We start from the raw sequence: 25,287 nt of genomic DNA on the forward strand, positions 1-25,287 counted from the left end.
TTTAAAAAGTCCACCCCTATTATTGATGCTCAAAAAATATTTTTAAAAAAGTCTACCCTAAAATTGATGCTTAAAGAAATATTTTTCTAAAAATCCACGCCTTTCATCGATGCCTAAATTTTTAAATCCATGCCTATTATTAAGTCATTCATATTCATGCATAAACAAATATGTCTAAAAACCAGTAAGGAATGTAGTAAAGTCGGACGCGGCCGACTTTATCACCCTTCACCATTTTGGGTATATTCAACAGATGAATCCTAACAGACGTCACATTTTTAAAGGACCAGTAAAATGAAATTGGATCCATAAACATGTCATTCTGCAACCGATACTAAATTTTTCATTTTTGTCAGATATAGAAGCTATATCTAAATCTATATCGATTTCGTGCAAATCGAAATATATATAGGGACTTTGGTGGACAATTTACCTAAAATCGGTCGAAAATATATATGGAAGCTATATCTAAATCTGAACCGATTTTCAGGAAATTTTACACACAATATTCTGGGCCTAATTCACTACGCTATGCCAAATTTCGTGCAAATAGGGACTTTGGTGCACCTTTTACATAAAATCGGACGAAAATATATATGGGAGCTATATCTAAATCTGAATCGATTCTCAGGAAACTTAACACACAACATTCTGGGCCTAATTCGTTATGCTATGCCAAATTTCGTGCAAATAGGGACTTTGGTGCACCTTTTACATAAAATTGGACGAAAATATATGGGAGCTATATCTAAATCTGAACCGATTTTGACGAAACTTAGCACACACCAGTCTAGACCTAATTCATAACGCTTTGTCAAATTTCGTGCAAATCGATAGATATATAGGGACTTTCGTACACCATTTACCTTAAATCGAACGAAAGTATATATGGGAGCTACTTTTAAATCTGAACCGATTTGCAGGAAATTTAACACACGCCATTCTAGACCTAATTCATTACGCTGTGCCAAGTTTCGGGCAAATCGTACACCATTTACCTTAAATCGGACGAATATATATATGGGAGCTATATCTAAATCTGAACCGATTTCCACGAAATTTAACACACATCATTTTAGACTTAATTCAGTACGCTGTGCCAAATTTCGTGCAAATCGAAGGATATGTAGGGACGTTGGTGCATCATTTACGTAAAATCGGACGAACATATATATGGGAGCTATATTGAAATCTCCACCGATTTTCCCGAAACTCTAGATTCAATTTAGTAAGCTAAGCCAAATTTTGTGCAAATCGAAGCATATAAAGGGACTTTGGTACACTATTTACCTCGAAGTATAAATAGAGATTTTGGTACACCATTTACCTTAAATCGGACGAAAATGTATATAGGAGTTTTATCTATATCTGAACTGATTTTCAGGAAATTTAACACACGCCATTCTAGACCTAATTCATTACGCTGTGCCAAATTTCGTGCAAATCGAATGATATATAGGGACTTTCGTACACCATTTACCTTAAATCGGACGAAAATATATATGGGAGCTATATCTAAATCTGAACCGATTTCCAGGAAACTCAACACACATCACTCTATACCTAATTCATTACGCTGTGCACCATTTACATTTAATAGGACGAAAATATATATGGGACCTATATCTAAATGTGTACCGATTTTTCCCAATTTCAATGGGGTTCGTCCTTGGGCCAAATAAGTTACCTATGTCAAATTTCATCCAAATCGAATCATAAATGCGACCTGTATATTGTTCACAAAAATACATGGACGGACGGACATGCGTAAATCGACTCAGAAAGTGATTCTATGCATATTCTCAAAAAGAATCATGTGTCTTTCTCGTTTCCTTTTGCCTGTTACAAACATGTGCACAAAGACATAATACCCTGTACCACATTGAGGTGAAGGGTATAAAAATATTTTTTTGAAAATCCACGCCTATCATTGATGCCTAAATCCATGCCTGTTTTTTAAAATCCATGCCTATTATTTATGCAAATATTTCTAAAAATAAGTACCTTCGGTTGATGTCTGAAAAAACTACTACTATTGCAATAAATCCCAGCATTTTATTATTTACCCTATAATTAAATACATAAAATTATTATTTTGCTTCTTTCTCTGAATAATTTATTAACCAACAATTCTAATTTTTCTTTCCAGGTGAGTGAAACAATAGGAACATAATTGTAGTATTTCAACATTATTTGTGGTAAGTTAATAAAAGATGAAACTAAAACCAAAACAAAAAAATCACTGCCAAAACAATTCCATTTAATTAGAAAGTCAATAAATGTAATTGTTTCGCCATTAAATTATTCCAACGAATGAAAAAATATTCCATTGAAAAACTCACAGACATTGTCATGGCAATTTCACACACAACTACAATTCGTAACTTCACTTTCATTGGCAAAAAAAAAAATAAAAATAAATTATAAAATCAAACTATTAAATCGGAAAGAAAGTTAAAGTCAATTTTCTACTAGTCATTGTATGGATATTCAATCATTTCTTTGTAGTTTTCAAAACTTATGCCAGATGTTTGTTGGAGAGTCATTAACACGAGAGGCAAAACCAAATTAATTGACACGGCTAACGCCCTTTTGCCACTAATCACATCAAGTCGAAATGCAAAAATTATTACCGCTAATTTACACTTTTAATATCTGGTATTGCCAATAATTTCAATATTATATGATTTTTTTGTTAATTTATTTTTAATTTGCAATATTTTCTAGTAATTTTATTTTTTATTAATTACCTGAAAACATTTGAGCAAGTTTGATATTTTTATACCCCACACAACTATGTTGTTTGGGTATTATAGCTTTGTGCAGCCCCAAGAGTTTGTAACGCCGCGAAATATTGGTTCTAGACCCACCTTTTAGTATACCGATCATCATATCTCGACTAGCTGAGTCAATCTAAACATGTGTGTCCGTCTGTCCATTATAATTTGTAAACACGATACCAGCCACATTTATGGAGCAATCTTCACGAAATTTTGCATGTAGGATGGGGTCTGGCCAATGAAGACCTTTATTGTTTTTGGTAAAGATAAATTAATATTTAGGGGACGAAATAGACCAAATATTTAATTTTTGTCGTTCTTTTCTGGTCGCTCCAAAGGCCGCAATTATGGCCCAAACATCGCGAATTTTTACATGGAGAAGGGGAGAAGACGTATTGAGCTGCTGAGATTACGTTATCTAGGTCATATTATGAGAATGGATGAAGATGCCCCAGCCCAGAAGGCATATAAAAGCGAACCAGTTAATGGTTCACGCTGAAGGGGAAGGCCACGAATACAATGGAAAGATCAAGTCAAAGACAATATTGCCGAAAATGGTCTTTTGGAAAAACTGTGCAAAAGACCGACGCGCCTGGAAATCTTTTCAAAGCTCGGCTTATGGAACGAAAGTTCTGTCACAAGCCAGCTAAGTAAGAAGGGGCCAACGGATAAGCATGCGTGTTTTGATAAAGATCGGTCAATATTTAGCAGGTCAAATGGACCCCGACTTTTGTGTGAAAAATTAAAAAAATTGTATTCTACGGCGTATATATTTACTACTGAAGCACACAGAGCCGATAATTCAAGAGGAGTGGTTGGCTTTTATATTGATACCAATTATATTGTCGTATGTACTCGGATGCGGGAGTTACACTTAAATATTTACAGGTGCTTACTAATTCAGATATTAGTTAGTAACCCATTACCACACTGAAGGGTGGAAATATAGGGCTGATCGCTTTGAACTGTTCCATGAGTTTCCACTTATGGTCAAGGACAACGCTTATAATTTTCGGCGATGATCAGATATTAATTTTGGTATGAAGTGGACCGAAATCTTAATTTTTTGTGTCTTTACGAGTCGATCTATAGACCACAATTGAAAGCCGAACATCACAACACAACCCACGTTGGGAAGGGAATCTGGACAAGTAATTAGAAGAGCTTTACTGAATATTAGTAATATTTGTTGACCTCTAGTCGGCCAAGAGGGTGTAAATATAGCGAAAAATAGCCCAAGCTCAGAATATAGAACCACACAAAGGTAGATTTTCGTGGAAGTTGTGTTGGGTATAATATGGTCGGCCCCGTCCGACTATACTGCTCCGCTCCGCTGGTTTATGTTTTTATTTCGAGTCGATATATAGGCCACTATTATAAGAACATCACAACACAACGCACGGTGAATGGAATCTGGAAAAGTAATTAGAACGACTGTAGTGAATATTAGTCATATTCGGAAAATAGGTCAGTGTAAGGAAAAGCTCCTGTTGACATTTAATCGGGCAAGCGTGTGCAATTGCCCAGGCTCGGAATAAAAATCCGCAGAAATTTAGAGTTCTGTGATAGTTGTGTAGGGTATCGTATGGTCGGCCCTGTCCGACTATACTACTCCGCTCACTGGCTTTTCCAAGGGTTTATCAAAAGCGTGGATTTTTATACCCTTCACCACACTGTGGTACAGGGTATTATGTGTTTGTGCATATGTTTGTAAGAGGCAAAAGGAAACGAGATAGACACATGGTTCCTTTTGAGAATATGCATGGAATCACTTTCCGAGTCGATTTACGCATGTCCGTCCGTCCATGTATTTTTGTGAACAAAGTACATTTATGATCCGATTTGGATTAAATTTGGCATAGGTCAATTATTTGGCACAAGAACCAACCCTGTATATCTTTCGATTTGCACGAACTTTGACATGGCATAATGAATTAGGTCTAGAATGATGTGTTAAGTTTCCTGAAAATCGGTTCAGATTTAGATATAGCTCCCATATATATTTTCCTCCGATTTAATGTAAATGGTGCACCAAAATCCCTTAATATCTTTTGGTTTGCACGGAATTTGGCACAACGCAATGAATTAGGCCTAGAATGGTGTTTGTTAAGTTTCCTGAAATCGGTTCAGAATTAGATATAGCTTCTATATCTGACCAAATGAAAAATTTAGTATCGATTGCAGAATGGAAATTTCATTTTACTGGTCCTTTAAAAATGCGACGTCTGTTAGGATCCATCTGTTGAATATACCCAAAGTGGTGATGGGTATCATATAGTCGGCCCGTCCGACTTTACTACTTTCCTTACTGTTTTAAAAATATTTTTCCAAGGGTCTATAAAATGGATTGATTTTTTTAAGAATATTTGCCAGGGGTCATCAATACGCCTTGAAAATTAAATAAATTTTTATACTAAAATAAATTTAACTTTTAGAAGTTTTTATTTTATTTTTCTATTTACAAATATTAACAAACCAAACTTTATTAAAAAATTTATTTTAGAATTCGTGGAATTTGTCAAAGTTAAAAAAAAGTTTAATTCCAGACATCCGCAATAGTCACAATCAAATACATATTTTTGTTTTGTTAGTATTTTTTGTTATACAAAAAAACTGAAACTGGCATTAACAAATATTTACATTGGAAATAAAAATAAAAAACTGGAAACATGTAAATACACATACACACACACTCAAACATTGCAACCCTTTGGACAAATATTTGCTACAGAAGTTCCAATGAAATTGTAACATTAATAAAAATATAACAACTTTATTTTTTATGGTAGTTGTTAGGCAAATATAAAAGAAAAACTGAGGAATGGGATGGAAAAACCAGTAAGGAAAGTAGTAAAGTCGGACGGGGTCGACTATATGATACCCTTCACCACTTTGGGTATATTCAACAGATGAATCCTAACAGACGTCGCATTTTTTAAGGACCAGTAAAATGAAATTGGATCCATAAACATGTCATTCTGCAACCGGTACAAAAATGTTCATTTGGTCAGAGATCGAAGCTATATCTAAATCTGAACCGATTTCAGGAAACTTAACACACATCATTTTAGACCTAATTCATTACACTGTGCCAAATTTCGTGCAAATCAAAATATATATAGGGACATTGGTGAACCATTTACCTTAAATCGGACGAAAATATATATGTGAGCTATATTCAAATCTGAACCGATTTTCACAAAACTAAACACATATCATTTTAGACCTAATTAATTACGCTGTGCCAAATTTCGTGCAAATCGAAATATATATAGGGACATTGGTGAACCATTTATATTAAATCGGACGAAAATATATATGGGAGCTATATCTAAATCTGAACCGATTTGTCTCAATTTCAATAGAGTTCGTCCTTGGGCCAAATAAGTGACCTGTGCCAAATTTCATCTAAATCGGATCATAAATGCGACCTGTACTTTGTTCACAAAAATACATGGACGGACAGACGGACGGACATGCGTAAATCGACTCAGAAAGTGATCCTATGATCCTATCCTGTACCTATAGAAAAAACTTGGACCTGTGGTCTTGTGAATTTTTTTCTATAGGAAAACTTGGACCTGTGGTCTTGCGAATTTTTTTCTCCAAAAAAAAAATTGGATATGTGGTGTTGCGAATGGATCTGTGGTATTGCGATTTTTTTTCTATAGAAAAAACTTGAACCTGTGGTATTGCGATTTTTTTCTATAGAAAAAACTTGGACCTGTGGTCTTGCGAATTTTTTTCTATAGAAAAAACTTGGACCTGTGGTCCCAGTGAATTTTTTTCTGTAGAAAAAATACATAGACCTGCGGTCTTGCGAATTTTTTTCTATAGAAAAAAACATAGACCTGTGGTCTTGCGATTTTTTTTATATAGAAAAAACATAGACCTGTGGTCTTGCGAATTTTTTTCTATAGAAAAAAACATAGACCTGTGGTCTTGCGAAATTTTTTCTATAGAAAAAAAACATAGACCTGTGGTCTTGCGAAATTTTTTCTATAGAAAAAAAACATAGACCTGTGGTCTTGCGAATTTTTTTCTATAGAAAAAAACATAGACCTGTGGTCTTGCGAAATTTTTTCTATAGAAAAAAACATAGACCTGAGGTCTTGCGATTTTTTTTTCTATAGAAAAAAACATAGACCTGTGGTCTTGCGAATTTTTTTCTATACAAAAAACTTTGACCTGCAGTCCCAGTGATTTTTTTCTGTAAAAAAACTTACATCTGTGGTCCCTGTGATACGACGTGGTCTTGTGAATTTTTGGTTCCATCTTGAATTGTTTTCTCAACTATTACCTACATTCGACACTCACTGTATACGGATTTACACAATTTACCTAAGACATTCAATTGGTGTTCCGTCAATTTTTTATTTGTTTATTTTTGAAATGTAATTTAAGTAGCAAGCAACACATAAGTGTGCCAATTGTTGTTGCAAGTGGCATGATCAGTTTTATAATTATTCAACACAATATGATTGACAGAGAGACCGACAAATTTTTCAATCCATGACAAACGTGTGTGTGTGTGTAAACCTCACGACACAGTTTGTGGCAATCACCACGTCAGTTGCTAGAACAGCAGAGCTGATTGAGCAGAACATCAGCAGTTACTTCGACTGCTGCTGCGACTTCTGCTGCCACTGCCGATGATGATGATGATTTTGTGGAAAAACTTGTTATGCTCCGTTGACTCGGCAAGACATTCATTTGGTTCGATGGTGAGGAGACCAGATGACCTTGTGTGGTAACCCACATTTTGTTGAACATTCAATGTGGCTGCCATAATCGTAAACTTAGATTGAGCATTAGACGATCAGTTAGTCAGTCGATTAGTTGGTTGCTTGTGAACGTTGCAATGCTTGAATGGAATTGAAAATGTAATACCACATTGTTGTTGTTGCTGCTGCTGGCCATTTGATCCAGCTAATGTTCGGGGCCTTATGCTAAACTTGAAGTTATTGTTCAGAAAAAAAAAACTATTTTTGTTACATTGAATTGGTGGACTGTAAAAATTGTTGGGTAAACAGAAACAGAAAAATTTTTATAGAGAAAAAAAAAATCACTGAGACCATAGGACCCAACTTTTCAAAGGGACCACATGTCTAAGTTTTTTCTATAGAAAAAATTCACTGGAACCAAAGGTCATAGTTTTTCATAAAAAAAATTAGCAGAATTACAGTTTTCTCTATAGCAAAAAATATGCACAGGAACCAGGGACCAAGTTTTTCAAAAAGCCATAGGACCAAGATTTTTCTATAGAAAAAAATTCCAAAAGAAAAAAAATTAACTTCAACCACTTTTTTCTTTCAGTGTACCTCCATAAACCCTCCTCACAAAGTTCACAAAGATTTTCGCTTTGTTGAGTTACCCAGCTAATAAATGTACGCAATAGTTTTACTGCGACTCTAGAATAAAGTAATTTTCAAACCGAACGAACAAGCGAAAATTACAAAATTCCTTCATAATTATAAGCTCGACTTAAGCTGTAAAATTCAGTGTAACGTTGTCATGAACATTTTTACAAAATACAAACATAAATCGTATTTGAACAATACTATTCTGCAACATTTACACCTTTAGCACTTGAAAGCAATACTAGAATTATGATTATTACTCCGAGTACATTTTTATAGTACCCCGAAAAAAAAACAAAAACTTTTTTCAGGGTATCAATTTGTATGTCACAACAACAACAAAGAAAAGACAAGTTAATAACCCTTTGAAAAAATACACAAACAGATACAGTGGTTTTATAACATTAAAGAAATAACAAATTTTCATTATAATTTAAACCAGTGAGCGAAGCAGCATAGTCGGACGGGGCCGACTATATGATACCCTACACAATTACCACCGAACTCTAACTTTCTGCGGATGTTAATTCCGAGCCTGGGCAATATTTCGTGATATTTGATCAACAGCACCTCTTCCTTATACTGACATATATTCCCAATATTACTAATTTGCAGTACAGTCCTTCTAATTACTTGTCGAGATTCCCTTCACCGTTAGTTGTGTTGTGATGTTCGGCTTTCAATTGTGGCCTATAAATCGATTCGAAAAGACACACAAAAAATTAAGTTTTCGGTCCACTTTATTTCAATATTATTATTCGATCCTCATCCAAATTATAGGCGTTGTCCGTGACCATAACAGGAACCTCATCGAACATTTCAAAGCGAACAGCGCTATATTTCCGCCCTTTGGTGTTGTAATGGGGCACTAACTTATGTATGAATACCTGCAAATAATTAAGTGTAACTCCCACATCCGAGTACATACAACAACATAATTTATATCAATTTAAAGGCCAACCACTCCTCTTGGATATACTATCAACTTCTCGGGCCTATGTCCTTCACGAGTAAATATATACGCCCCACAATACAAATTTTGTAATTTTTCACACAAAAGTCAGAGTCCATTTGACCCGCTAAATAATGACCGATCTTTATCAAAACCGGCATGCTTATTCTTTAGTCCGTCCCATTCCCCTTGTAGAAATTCGCGATGTTTGGGCCATAACTGTGACCTCTGAGCGACCAGAAAATCAGACAAAAATTAAGTATTTGGTCCATTTCATCCCCTAAATATTAACCGATCTTGGGGCTGCACAAAGCTATAATACCCTGACAACATAGTTGTGTAAAAAACCTAAGACTATGATTGGACCTCTAAAAATATTTTTAAAAAATCCACGCCTTTGAACCGTTAAAAATCATTTTTAAACCAGTAAGGAAAGTAGTAAAGTCAGACGGGGCCGACTATATGATACCCTTCACCACTTTGGGTATATTCAACAGATGAATCCTAACAGACGTCGCATTTTAAAGGACCAGTAAAATGAAATTGGATCCATAAACATGTCATTCTGCAACCAATACTAACTTTTTCATTTGGTCGGATATAGAAGCTATATCTAAATCTGAACCGATTTTCAAGAAACTTAACACTCTTCATTCTAGAGCCAATTCATTACACTGTGCCAAATTTCGTGCAAATCGAAAGATATATAGGGTCTTTGGTGTACCATTTACCTAAAAACGGGCGGAACTGTACATAGAGGTATATCTAAATCTGAACCGATTTTCAAGAAACTTAACACACATCATTCTAGACCTAATTCATTACGCTGTGCCAAATTTCGTGCAAATCGAAATATATATAGGCACTTTGGTGGACCATTTACATTAAATCGGACGAAAATATTTCCCAATTTCAATAGGGTACGTCCTTGGGCCAAATGAGTGACCTATGCCAAATTTGATCCAAATCGGATAATAAATGCAACCTGTACTTTGTTCACAATACATGGACGGACGGTCGGACATGCGTAAATCGACTCAGAAAGTGATTCTATGCATATTCTCAAAAGGAACGATGGGTCTATCTCGATTCCTTTTGCCTGTTACAAACATATGCACAAAGACATAATACCCTGTACAACAGTGTGGTGAAGGGTATAAAAATCCACGCTTTTGGCTGGACCTTTAAAAATAATTTTTAAAAAAGCACTCCCTAATTTTGAGTAAATTTTTAAATTTCTTTCAATTGCTTTTTAGCTTCCGTATAATGCTGTTGAGATCATACTCGAAGTTATTTAAAGCACCTTGTTATTGAAAGATAAATAAAAAATTATAATAATCTCAAAAGCAAGTGGCATTTTATCGAATTATGAAAAGGTCAAGTGAACCACTGTACCGAAGTGCTGAACAACTACCGGTCATTGAAATGATTAGAGTTGCGCTTAGAAGGTAGCTAAAGCCGTTAAGTATGGCTTCAATTTCAATACTCGAATTGAAAAAAAAAACGAAAAATAAAACAATATTGTTGCTGCTGTCGCTTATGTTGTTGTGGTGGCGTCAATTGTTGCTGCCACCGCTGCTGCTGCGGTTGCTGCTGTTATTGTCGCCGCCGCCGCCATCACACTCAATCTCTGTGCAATTTTCAAATAGAGTTTGCTGTTGTGTCTTTCTTCTAGCTGTTGTTGTTGTTCGGTTTTATTGTTGTGGAGGTTTCTTCTTGTTTCTGCTACGTAGGTATGTCTATCTGGCCGTCCGTCCGTCTGTTGGTTTCTTGTGTTTTCTATTTCTACATACCAGCCGATTATTTTGCAGTGCTTCTTTTTTTCGTTTTTAGAAGTCAGAATGTTTTCAGCTATCAATCGGTAAAGTTCGCAAAAGTCTTCTTAAAGATCAACGTGACGCGTCTATTGTGTTCTTGTGTGTAAAAATAATTAATTTCAAGCAAAAGAGAACAAAACTAACAATACAACAACAAAAAAGGAAACTCCTCAAATTCTGAAATTGTGCACACATACCTACGCACACCTACACACCTTAAGCGAAACACTCAAACTTGCAGCTTCAATAGTCTGCAATGAAAACCTACGCCAACCTCAAGTAGTCCATAGGCGAAAAGAAACAAAGAAACGCAAATCCGTAACTAGAACGGGCACACGAACAATCAACAAACTCCAAAAACTCACACCTTTCGAATTTCTTCTCTGAAAACACTTTCGGAAACAAAGAAATCCATTAAAAAGTGGCTACCGATTAAATTTCAGCGCTGTGTGCCATGATACCAATCAACAAGCCGCGGGCCATCACAGTGAAGGGATTATAAACCTAAAAAATAAGACAGCTTGAAGTGGTGTGAACTCCGGCTCAAATCACGTTGAAGTGGAGCGAAGTGTTGTATTACAACCAACCAACCAAAACTTACAAATCATTAAAACAACAATTAAACAAAATTAAAAGTTTCCTTTGCCTCCCCCCACCAAACAAAGCGGCAACAGATCTGCGACTGCGTACAAGAACTCACATTTGGCCAAGATCAATGTGGCATTTAACTTTGAAGTGAACTCCATGACTTCGTTGTTCTCATCGTCGTCGTCATCATCATCATCACTGCCTTTTTTATGTTTTAACGAATTGCGGTCAATTATAAACGTTTGTACTTGTCTCACCTCTGTGGCATTGTAGCCGACCCCCCAACTTGGCCCACGAATCACACAGGCCATAGATCATTGCCGGCGTGTACCTGATTTATGTTTTGTTGTTTTTTTTTTCTTCTCAACATCAAGATGAGTTTCAGTAATGACGTATGTATTTGTAGATTCTTATGTTTTATATGTTCTTTAAGATTTTTTTTAATTTGAAATTATTTACACTCAAAGAAAAATGTTAGTAAACATTTTTATACCCTACACAACTATGTTGTCAGGGTATTATAGCTTTGTGCAGCCCCAAAAGTTTGTAACGACGCGAAATATTGGTCTTAGACCCATCATTAAGTATACCGATCGTCATATCTCGACTAGCTGAGTCGATCTGGTCATGGGAGTCCGTCCGTCCATCCGTCCGCTTGTCCATTATAATTTGTAAACACGATACAGGCCACAGTTATGGATCAATCTTCACGAAATTTTGCATGTAGAATGGGTCCTTGCCAATGAAGACCCCTATTGTTTTTGGTAAGGATCGGTTAATATTTAGGGATGAAATGGACCAAAAACTTTATTTTTGTCTGATTTTCTGGTCGCTCAAGAGGCCGCAATTATGGCCTAAACATGGCGAATTTTTACATGGAGGAGAGGATCGGGTCAATGAATAAGCCTGCCTGTTTTAATAAAGATCGGTCAATATTTAGCGGGTTAAATGGACCCTGACTTTTGTGTGAAAAATTAAAAAAAATTTATTCTATGGCGAATATATTTACTCCTGAAGGACATAGGTCCGATCCAAAATGGGTGTTTGGCCTTTAAATTGATACAATTATATGGTCGTATGTATTCAGTTGTGGGAGTTACACTTAAATATTTACGGGTGCTTACGTACTGAGGTATTATTTAGTTACCCATTACCACACTAGAAGCCGGAAATATAACGCTGATCGCTTTGAAATGGTTAAGGACAACGCCTACAATTTTCGGTTATGATCAGAGAATAATTTGTGGTGAAGGGTAATGTGGTGAAGGGTAGAAGTGTTGTGCATATGTTTGTAACAGGCAAAAGGAATCGAGAAAACACATGGTTCCTTTTGAGAATACGCATAGAATCACTTTCTGAGTCGATTTTTGCATGTCTGTCTGTCCTTCCGTCCATGTATTTTTGTTAACAAAGTACAGGTCCCATTTTTGATCCGATTTGGATGAAATTTGGCACAGTTCACTTATTTGGCCCAGGGACGAACCCAATTGAAATTAAAGAAAATCGGTTCAGATTTAGGTATGGCTCCCATATATATTTTCGTCCGATTTAATGTAAGTGGTGCACCAAAGTCCCTATGTCGATTTCCACGAAATTTGACACAGCGTAATGAATTAGGTCTAGAATGATGTGTGTCAAGTTTCCTGAAAATCGGTTCAGATTTAGGTATAGCTCCCATATATATTTTCGTTCGATTTAAAGTAAATGGTGCACCAAAGTCCCTACATATCTTTCGATTTGCACGAAATTTGGCACAGCGTAATGAATTAGGTATAGAATGATGTGAGTTAAGATTTATGAAAATCGGTTCAGATTTAGATATAGCTCACATATATATTTTCGTCCGATTTAATGTAAATGGTCCACCAAAGTCCCTATATGTCTTTCGAATGATGTGTGTCAAGTTTCCTGAAAATCGGTCCAGATTTAGATATAGCTCCCATATATATTTTCGTCCGATTTAAGGTAAATGGTGCGTCAAAGTCCCTATATATATTTCGATTTGCACGAAATTTGGCATAGCGTACTTAATTAAGTCTAGAATAGTGCAACGTAAGTTTCGTGAAAATCGGTTCAGATTTAGATATAGCTCCCATATATATTTTCGTCCGATTTAAGGTAAATGGTGTACCAAAGTCCCTATATATCTTTCGATTTGCACGAAATTTGGCACAGCGTAATGAATTGGGTCTAGAATGATGTGTGTTAAGTTTCCTGAAAATCGGTCCAGATTTAGATATAGCTCCCATATATATTTTGGACCGATTTTATGTAAATGGTGTACCAAAGTCCCTATATATCTTTCGATTTGCATGAAATTTGGCATAGCATAATGAATTAGGTCTAGACTGATGTGTGTCAAGTTTCCTGAAGATCGGTCCAGATTTAGATATAGCTCCCATATATATTTTCGTCCGATTTAAGGTAAATGGTGCGTCAAAGTCCCTATATATCTTTCGATTTGCACGAAATTTGGCATAGCGTACTTAATTAAGTCTAGAATAGTGCAACGTAAGTTTCGTGAAAATCGGTTTGGATTTACATATAGCTCCTATATAAATAATCGTCCGATTTAATGTAAATGGTGTACCAAAGTCCCTATACATATTTCGAGTTGCACAAAATTTGGCATAGTGTTCTGAAATGAGTATGGAGTGATGTGTGTACAGTTTCCTGAAAATCGGTTAAGATTTATGTATAGCTCCTATATATTTCTTCTTCCGATTTTATGTAAATTGTGCACTAAAGACCAATAGTTTTTCCGATTGCCACACCATTTTGTACAATAAACTCCCATTGTAAGAAGCAACCCTGTATCTGAACAAATGAAAAATTTTATATAGGTTGCAGAATTCGACGTCTGTTAGCATTCATCTGTTGAATATACCCAAAGTGGTGAAGGGTATCATATAGTCGGCCCTGTCCGACTTTACTACTTTCCTTACTGGTATTTTTATTTTATTTAGGCCCAGACTAATGTCTGCGATGTCCTGTCCGACTATACTGCTTCGCTCACTGGTTTACATTAATTTTGTAATTTAATTATATTGTAAATTTTTTAGTTGATATCTATTTTACGTATAATTGTTCTTCCTATTCCCTATTCTTCCGCCAACAATATTGTAACACTGACACATCATTATCCCCTTCCCCTTATTTTTGCTTCATTCCATGTTTTTTATATTTCTCTTGATTTGTTTCCTTTTTGTTTCCAGATAATTATTACAGCCATGGATCGGTTTGTTTGGTTTGTTTTATTGGTGGTCTTCTCGCATCTGGTCACAGAATTCACACGTGTCACTGGTTATTCGCGGGGCCAACGCCATGATGCGGTCATGGTAAACGACGTAAGTAAGTAAATGTTGTGTCATTGTCGTTATTCTAGTTGTAGTTGTAGATTTTTTGTTCTATGCGATTGGATTGGATTTTGTTGGGTTTGGGCGGTTGCAGTGCAACGCGATGCATGCTGTTGCTGCTGCTGCTGCCGCAGTTTTGTTATTTGATTTTGTTGTTTAACGTTCTGGTTTTCGGTTACATTGATGTGGTTGCACGAATGTCAGACGTACTGACTGGTCGACTGGTTGGCTGGGGTCTAGTTGGATGCCATTCCACTTCTAGCTCAGTCATTGCGGCACTCAGTCTTTCACTCAGTCACTCACAGACCCGGTTGGTCATTTAACAAATCGAACTGCAAGACAAATATCGATTTGTCCATGAATGCTGGCTGGAGTTGTGCAAATATTTGTCCATTGCACTTGAAACGAAGATGAATGGTCGACAATGGTGTTGGTATTGGAATCGATGCCATTTGGCGTTACTAAACAAATACAGACATTTATGATTTATGGTATGATCAGTCAATATTTCTTTTAATATTTTTTACAAATATTTCTCAAAGTGGGACCTTTGAAAGGCGTGCATTTTTAAAAAAAAATTTTTTAGAGGTCCCACCAAAGGCGTGGAGTTTTTAAACATTTTGGATTTTTTTAAAAAATATTGTTTAGAGGTCCCACCAAAGGCATGGAGTTTTTAAATATTTTCTCAAAGGTCCCACCACAGCCGTGGAGTTTTTAAATATTTTCTCAAAGGTCCCACCATATGCGGGGATTTTTTAAAAAATATTGTTTTAGAGGTCCCACCACAGCCGTGGAGTTTTTAAACATTTTCTCAAAGGTCCCACCATGGGCGTGGATTTTTTTAAAAATATTTTTTTAGAATTTTTTTAAAAATATTTGTTTAGAGGTCCCACCAAAGGTGTGGATTTTTTAAAAATATTTTTTTTGAGGTCCCACCAAAGGCGTGGATTTTTTAAAAATATTTTTTAGAGGTCTCACCAAAGGCGTGGATTTTTTTTAAAATATTTTTTTAGAGGTCCCACCATAGGCGTGGATTTTTTTAAAAATATTTTTTAGAGGTCCCACCAAAGGCGTGGAGTTTTTAAAATGTTCTCAAAGGTCCCACAATAGGCGTGAATTTTTTTAAAAATATTTGTATAGCGATCCCACCAAAGGTGGAGTTTTTAAACATTTTCTCAAAGGTCCCACCATAGGCGTGGATTTTTCTAAAAATATTTTTTTAGAGGTCCCACTAAAGGCGTGGATTTTTTTAAAAATATTTTTTTAGAGATCCCACCAAATGATTTTTTAAAAATATCTTTTAGAGGTCCCACCAAAGGCGTGGAGTTTTTAAAAATTTTCTCAAGGGTCCCACCAAAGGCGTGGATTTTTTAAAAATATTTTTTTAGAGATCCCACCAAAGGATTTTTTTAAAAATATTTTTTAGAGGTCCCACCAAAGGATTTTTTTTTTTAAATATTTTTTTAGAGGTCCCACCAAAGGCGTGGATTTTTTAAAAAATATTTTTTTAGAGGTCCCACCAAAGGCGTGGATTTTTTTAAAAATATTTTTTTAGAGGTCCCACCAAAGGCGTGGAGTTTTTAAACATTTTCTCAAAGGTCCCACCATAGGCGTGGATTTTTTAAAAATATTTTTTTAGAGGTCCCACCAAAGGCGTGGAGTTTTTAAAAACATTTTTCAAAGATCCCACCAAAGGCGTGGATTTTTTTAAAAAAATATTTTTTAAAGGCCCAACCACTAGCGTGGATTTTTAATTTAAAACCTTTTTTATATGCCCCACGGGAAATTTTATTACTGTAGCCCAAAGCCCTCAACATTTGTTGGCACATTGTCAGAATTTCCAAAAATATCCATTTCTCTAATTTCATGGACAATTGACAGACAGGCACTAATGGTGATGTTTGGCATGTCAGTACAGCAATTCAAAGTTTAGTTTGAAAATGAGAAACAATAAAAATAAATTAATTTAAACACCAATCAGCATTCCTCTTAGCACTGGTAACCGCATCAAGCACCCAACAGCATCCTCGTCATCATCATCGCTATCGCTTTCGCCGCCAGTAGCCCAACAGTAGTTGTCGATGACCACAAATTGAGCGGTTACATCAATTGAATTTGTAATTATATTGTGTTCGAATAATTATGTGATTGTTATTGGTCTTTTTGCACTCTCTTCCTCACTCCCTGCCACTCTCCCCCTCTCTTTCTCTCTCTCCCACTTTTTGCTAACGAATTGTTGTTGAACAATTTCTTTTTTTTTTGTAATTGCAGTCATCGTCAACACAACCGATAAGAGTACAGAATCTCCTCCAGTATCCTGGTCAGGAATATGGACAGTACGCGCCGCGAAACCCATCGTATTACAACAACGCCAACAATCAATACAACAATTACGGCAATAATGTCAATGGTGCTAATGGCAGTGGCGGCAATGGCGGTGGCAATAACAACAGCAACAACAACAACAATTTCTTTAGTAATATGTTTAGTGGCTTATTTAATGCAAACGCAAATGGCAACAACAACAACAACAATGATAAGGATAGCAACAACAACAATAATGGATATGTGAACAACAACAATGACAACTATGGTAGTGGATATCCTGCCAACAATGCATACATTGGTGCTGGACCCATCCAGGAAGGTGTCCGAACTGTGGGAGGGATTATCAGGCCCATTATTGATAGCATTTTCGATGTAAGTATGATATTCAAAGGGGGATTTTTTTTAAATATTTTTTCAAGGGTTCAACAAAGGCGTGGATTAAGGCGAGTTTTTATACCCTTCACCACTCTGTGTACAGGGTATTATTTCTTTGTGCATATGTGTGTAACAGGCAAAAAGAAATGAGGTAGACCCATAGTTACCTTTGAGAATATGCATAGAATCACTTTCTGAATCGATTTATGCATGTCTGTCCGTCCGTCTGTCCGTCTGTTGGTGTTAAATTGTAAAGAAATTGCAGGTCGCATTTATAATCCGAATTGGATGAAATATGGCACAGCTCATTTATTTGGCCACGGACGAACCCTATTGAAATTGGGAAAATCGGTTCAGATTTAGATATAGCTCCCATATATATTTTCGTCCGATTTAAGGTAAATGGGGCACCAAAGTCCCTCTATATCTTTCGATTTGCACGAAATTTTGCACAGAGTACTGAAAAATTAGGTCCAGAATTTTCGTCCCTATATATCTTTCAATTTCCACGAAATTTGGCATAACGTGATTTGTGCCAAGTTTCGAGAAAATCATTTCAGATTCAGATATACCTCCCATATATATTTTCGTCCGATTTAATGTAAATCGTGCACCAAAGTCCTTATAAATCTTTCGATTTGCACGAAATTTGGCATAGCGTACCGAATTAAGTCTAGAACCAGATTTAGATATAGATCCCATATATATTTTCGTCCGATTTTAGGTACGTAGTGCACCAAAGTCCCTATATATCTTTCGATTTGCACGAAATTTGGCATGACGTACTGAATTGAGCCTAGAGTGATGTCTGCCAAGTTTCGTGAAAATCGGTCCACATTTAGATATAGCTCCCATAAATAGTTACGTCCGATTTAATGTAAATGGTGCACCAAAGTCCCTATATATCATTCGATTTGCACGAAATTTGGCATAGTGTATTGAATTCAGCCTGGAATGATGTCTGCCAAGTTTCGTGAAAATCAGTCCAGATTTAGATATAGCTCCCATAAATTTTTTCGTCCGATTTTATGTAAATGGTGCACCAAAGACACTATATATCTTTCGATTTGTACGAAATTTGCTATAGGGTACTGAATTTAGTCTAGGATGATGTGTGCTGAGTTTCGTGAAAATCGGTTGTGATTTAGATATAGCTCCCTTTTATATTATCGATTGATTTTAAGTAATTGACGCACCAAGGAACCAATATATACAGGGTTGCCCATATTCGACGGACCCATGTTTTTTTTTAATGAAAGAAAAAAATAAAATTTGGCGGTTGACAATGTTAATCATTTAATTTGTTCCAAGTAGATTTGTTTACATCAATTTTTCAATATGATATCTCTCAAATGGCCGCCTCTGGCGTTAATGACGTAGTGTGCCCTTTTTGCTGCATTTTCCATCGTTTTTGCCAACTTTTCGACCGGAATAGCGGCTATTTCTTCATGAATGTTGTCCTTGAGCTCTTCTACGATCCTTGACTTGTTAACGTAAACATTTGACTTCAAATATCCCCACAAGAAGAAGTCAGGCGGCGTCAAATCGGGCGAACGCGGTGGCCAGTCCAAATCACCACTTTTCGACATCAAACGGCCCGGAAACAAATTCTTCAGAAAATCGATTGTTATGCGACTTGTGTGCGGTGGAACGCCGTCTTGTTGAAACCAGAACTGCCTCATATGCTTTCGACGAATAATTGGCATCACAAAATTGGTCATCATGTCGCGATAACGCTCCTGATTGATGGCAACAGCATGGCCATTTTCATATTGGAAGAAAAACGGCCCAAAGACCGTTTTCGCACTAACGCCGCACCAAACTGTGACTTTTTCGTCATGAAGAGGTACTTCTTGAATCTCCTGAGGATTTTCAGTGGCGTAAAAACGGCAATTTTACTTATTTACGGTCCCATTCAATGTGAAATGGGCTTCATCGGACATGATAATTTTGTTCCAAAATTGCTCGTCATCTTCGGCCATTTAGATGACTCTTTGGGCCCATTCCAATCGACGAGGCTTGTCCGCAGGCAACATTCTTTGCGTCAATTGAATTTTGTACGGGAACAAATGGAAATCAATGCGAATAATCCGTTGTAAAGTGGACCGAGCCATGCCCAACTGCTGAGAACGGCGTTTTTGGGATGTGCTTGGGGACCTCTCAACACTGGCTCCTACGGCAGCGATATTCTCGGCCGATCGCCTTGGTCGACTTTTATATGGCCTCTTCGGATTAGAAAGAGCCTTACCAGTCGAAAAGTTTTCGTATAAACGCTTAATGGTGTTCTTAGAAGGCGCACTTCTCACATTTTTTAATGTTTTAAAAACACGTTGAGTTTTCACAATTAACGTCTTCTGTTGAATGTAAATTTCAACTATTTTAGAGCGCTCGCGTGGCGTGTGTTGGTTCATGGTAAAAATTTGCTTGGACTGAAGCTTCAAACGCGGTATGTCATTAAGCGATGTGACATCTCTGTCAAAAGTTATGGCGTTGCCAGATGGGTCCGTCGAATATGGGCAACCCTGTAGCTTATAGGAACAAAACGTACTAAAATTAGTGTAACCTAACCAGTGACAAGTTTCGTTGGAATCGGTCCAGATATAGATATAGCTTCTATATATATTTTCGTCCGATTTTAAATAAATGGTGCATTAAACTCCTCATGTTTGTCAGATTGACATGAAATTCGGCACAACGTACAAAATTTAACATAGAATAACATAGTTGTGTTTTCTTAGAAGTACAGACTTTTTAATATTTTCTTTAATTTCATTTAAGTTTTCCACTTCTTTACGCATTTCCCTTAGTTTATGATTATCTCTATTATTTCTTCTCAAACGTAATTGTTAAAATAATCAATATTATTAAACAATTAGCTAATTCAATTTTATTAATATTATATTATTATTTCCAATGGCATGACCATTTTAATAATTTTCAATACCCTCCATTGCTACTAGCTTCTTCTTCCTCTTCCAAGTCTCCTTCCACATTTTTGTGGGGGTTTTTTTATTGGAGTTTCTCGAATTTTTAATTAAAAATCATAAAGACATTCGAAAGCCATTTTAATCGTTGCTGTTTTCTTTTAATTTTCAATTTCTTCTTTTTTTTGCTTCCTTCTTCTTTGGCAGATACCCATTTCAACGCTACGTGCAGTCAATAATTTGGTTGGACGCTTAACAGGCAGTTATCAAATCAAATTGCCATTCCAACAACAGCAGCAGCAGCAACAACAGAATCAGCAGCAGTTCCCAACACAGCAACAACAAGTTCCTCAACAGCAATACTCCCCCTCGCTGCCATCTCTGCCTTCGTTTCCATTTTTCGGAATGCCCACCCCCACGCTGACACCCTCCACGTATTATGGCGGACAAAAATCGGCAAATGTCGAACCGAAAAGTGAAATTGAGGTACTGAAGAGAATTCGACAAATCGGTAGCAACAGCAATAGTGGAAACCAACAACAGCAGCAGCATCAGCTGAGTCCAGCAAGCCTTTAGAAGAAGAAAACACCCAAAAATGTGGTTAGTTAGGCAACACCTGCTTAGCTAGAAAATTTGTTTATTCACGAAGTAGAATAAAAAGACTGAGGATATTTTTTTCGCAAACGCGGGAAACAGCTGTGTAATTCCATGGATCCCATCCACCTACCTACCTAACTACCTTCCTGCCAGTTACCATTTACTATTCTGCTCGCCCAACGCAGAAAAAGTGAGGTGATACGAAGTATTTGTTATCATTAGAGTTTAATTAAATTGTATTTTAATTGATTCTTAGTTTTTTTCTTTCTCCACCCACCCCCTCCCTTGTCCTCCTCAACTATTCTTTGTTATCGTTATTTATTTTATATAGATTTTTATTCTCACACCTCTATCCCTTCCGCAAAGAATTCCTAGAATATTAATTTCCAATGCAAGGCCAACGAGTGTTGAAGGCAGGATTCACCTGATTCAGACGAAATGATAAAAATGAAAATTAGTCGGGATCCAGGCAAAAAATTATATATGTGTGTGTGTATGTGAGTATTGATGTGAAAAAATTCAAAATATTTTTAAAGTTCCATCCAAAGGCGTGAGTTGCTCAAAATATTGTTTAAAAGTCTAGAAACAGGTGTGTATTGAAATATTAAAAATATTTTTAAAGGTCCTACCTTAGGCGTGAATTTTTATACCCTACACAACTATGTCGGTTTAGCACCTTTGTCAAAGACAGTCCATCTCGACTTCACGATGAAGAGCATGAGGATAGATTCTCTCGAATTTCCTCACATATATCATCTGGGCGTCTCGCCCCATGAATTTGCAGAGATACGAAACAGCACGTTTGTAATGCTTCGCATCAGCCACTTCTCGGGCCTTCCCAAACGTTGAGCCACTGTCCTTTCCTGGGACATTAACAGATTCCCCATCGTCGGACATCAACTCTGTTGCAGATTGACTCTGAAGTTTTTCGGCGGTTGCCAACACAGGACCTGTTGAAGTCAGACTGGAGGTCGGTTGGACAATAGGGTGCACACTTCCTTCCATCATCAGTTAGGGTAAGATTTAATAGCAGTTCCTACGGAAGCGTGTCCCCACATTGCTCTTCCGGTACCAGTCTGTCTAACTGGTCGAAGAGTTCCTTGCTTTGCTCCTCTAGACTATCGCGGATAGCGTGTAGAGTCCCATGTAGGTCGTCCCTTCCCAGAACTACAGTCCTGTCAGCCAAAGACTGATTTTCATCAGTCTTGATATGCTCATTTGCCCAAGGAATAGCCGGTTCGTCAACGTTTTGGTACAGCTTGTGTAACAGGTACATCTTGTGTAGGTGCCAAGGCATCCACACCTAGAACAGCCGGATCACAATCGCTTGATCTCGACGACACGTGGCTTGTGACCTCACCAACGATTGCCGCCGGTACTGGGTTATTAACTCCCTGCACCGTAACTTTATTCTTTTTACTTCTTTTACCCATCGTAGTTAATTTATGTAAAGGCACTACCCCAATCCATTTTGCTCTACGGGGGATCCGAAGATCCCCAAGGTTTTCACGAAGTGAAGAGAAAAAAATGATCTAGGAGACCTAGGTCAGTTTCTCTCTGCACATCATGGATACCCCCTTCCCATCCGCCACCCGGAAAGACGCGCCTAGTAGGAGATTGGCAACTCCCCACCTTTATGTATACCGATCGTTATATCTCGACTATCTGAGCTGATCTTGACATGTGTGTCCGTCCGTCTGTCCATTATAATTTGTAAACACGATACTTAGGGGATGTGTTTATAGTATATCCAAGAGGAGTGATTGGCCTTTAAATTGATACCAATTATATAGTCGTATGTACTCGGAAGTAGGGGTTACACTTAAATATTTACAAATGCTTACGTATTCAGATATTATTTAGTAACCCTTTACCACACTGGAGGGCGGAAATATAGCGATGATTGCTTTGAAATGTTCCATGAGGTTCCAGTTATGGTCAAGTACAACGCTTATAATTTTCGGTGATGATCAGATAAAAATTAGGGATGAAGTGGACCGAAAACTTATTTTTTGTGTTTTTTTGATTCAATCTTTTGGCTACAATTATAAGCCGAACATCACAACAATAGGCCACAATTATAAGCCGAACATCACAACCCAACTCACGGTGAAGGGAATCCGGAGAAGTAATTAGAAGGACTGTACTGAAAATTAGTAGCATTTGTTAACCTCTAGTCGGTCAAGAGGGTGCAACTATCACGAAATATTACCCAGACTCGGAATAAAAATCTGCAGAAAGATAGAGTTCTGTGGTAGTTGTGTAGGGTATCAGATGTTCGGCCGCGTTCGGCTATACTGCTCCGCTCACTGGTTTACAAATATTTTTCCGTGTTCCCACCATAGGCGTGAATTTTTTTAAAAATGTTTTTCATGGTCCCACCATAGGCGTGGATTTCCAATCTCCCATAATATTTTTCAAGGTCTCATATGTACCTTTTTCATGTATTTCATACCTTTTTCCCATATCGCACATTTAATTTGCCTTAACCAAAGAATTCCTGCAACAAAAAGTAATTAAATCAAATTAGCATACAAATACATTCACATACACACACACACCCAGCGACTCTCTGAGAGTGAACAAAAAATCCCTTATGTACTCCATGTGGTATGAGTAATTTAAATAAACAAATGCCATTTTAATTACTCATACAATCCATTGTACAACATAGCCAGCAAATAGCTCGCCGGGTAGTATGAGCTATATAAATAAAGCATTAATTATTCGCAACAATTCCATGGCAATGAATGTAGTAAAGCCTTGTAATTGCAGAGATGAAGAAAAACATGTAATGAAATTAAAAAATTTAAAGAAAAAATAATAAATTCAGGTGAATTGCCATTTGTTTTGGAAAGGGTTTATTCTTGGGATTCTTTGAAGGAAGGTGGGGTTTTTTTATTTTTAATATTTATATTAATTTATGTTTTTATTATTATTTTCTTATTAATTTATTTATTTGCTTGTGTATGAGACGGCATCACTAACCATGGAAAGGAAAGATGGAATCTGGGTTTGAAATTCGGTCTTAGTAAAATCGAAAATGAATTTTTCGAAAACAAAATTGTTCAACATTAGGGTGTAGTGGTGTAGTATCTCATCACACTTTTATTTATTTATTATTTATAAATTTTACTCGTATTAATCCTTTTGTCATTCTAAGTATCCTTTTCTATTTTATGCCTCTCACTTTCTCTTTTCCCTCCTTGTTTTTCCTCCTTAAGCTTTAATTAACAATAGAAATAATTTTCTCTATATGTGGCTTCTTCATTATATGTATGTATGTATTTATGTATGTCCTTGGCATTGTGTTTTTAATATTCTATAATTTGATTATTATTATTGTTGTAGCTATTATGTCCTTGCTGTTGTTGTATTAATAGCCTTAAGTAATTAGCATAGATTTTACACTCTGTGTGTTGTCAAAAAGGAAAAAAAATCTTATCCTTATCACAAAAATAATTAAATAATTTATTTGTCGACCAGACAAGTTTTTCCAAAAAAGGCTTCAACAGAGGCGTGGATTTTTTAAAGATTATTTTTTCAAGGCTTATCCAAGGCGTGGATTTTTTAAAGATTATTTTTTCAAAGGCTTCAATAGAGGCGTGGATTTTTTAAAGAATATTTTTTCAAAGGCTTCAACAGAGGCGTGGATTTTTTAAAGAATATTTTTTCAAAGGCTTCAACAGAGGCGTGGATTTTTTAAAGAATATTTTTTCAAAGGCTTCAACAGAGGCGTGGATTTTTTAAAGAATATTTTTTCAAAGGCTTCAACAGAGGCGTGGATTTTTTAAAGAATATTTTTTAAAGGAATATTTTTTCAAAGGCTTCAACAGAGGCGTGGATTTTTTAAAGAATATTTTTTCAAAGGCTTCAACAGAGGCGTGGATTTTTTAAAGAATATTTTTTCAAAGGCTTCAACAGAGGCGTGGATTTTTTAAAGAATATTTTTTCAAAGGCTTCAACAGAGGCGTGGATTTTTTAAAGAATATTTTTTCCAAAGGCAGATTTATATATTCAATATATACATATATCTCTCGATTTGCACGAAATTTGGCACAGCGTAATGTATTAGGTCTAGAATGATGTGTGTAAAGTTTCCTGAAAATCGGTTCAGATTTAGATATAGCTCCCATATATATTTGCCCCCGATTTAAAGTAAATGGTGCACCAAAGTCAATACAGATCTTTCTATTTGCACGAAATTTGA

General features: G+C 36.4%; 1 protein-coding gene across 1 annotated transcript; it reads left to right on the forward strand.

The window, feature by feature from the left end:
* Window positions 1–14,715: 14,715 nt before the first annotated feature.
* Window positions 14,716–21,056, forward strand: LOC133335042 (bromodomain-containing protein DDB_G0280777). The gene is made up of 4 exons (XM_061543344.1): window positions 14,716–14,844; window positions 17,125–17,368; window positions 17,426–17,553; window positions 20,688–21,056. The coding sequence occupies exons 1-4, from the start codon at window positions 14,728–14,730 to the stop codon at window positions 21,054–21,056; spliced, it is 858 nt and encodes a 285-aa protein (XP_061399328.1). The 5' UTR covers window positions 14,716–14,727.
* The last annotated feature ends 4,231 nt before the right edge of the window (window positions 21,057–25,287 follow it).

The sequence above is a fragment of the Musca vetustissima genome, unplaced genomic scaffold (assembly GCF_032173495.1).
Source record: "Musca vetustissima isolate MV318-11 ecotype Yass unplaced genomic scaffold, APGP_CSIRO_Mvet_v1 utg71453, whole genome shotgun sequence".
In the NCBI taxonomy this organism is placed as follows: Eukaryota; Metazoa; Arthropoda; class Insecta; order Diptera; family Muscidae; genus Musca; species Musca vetustissima.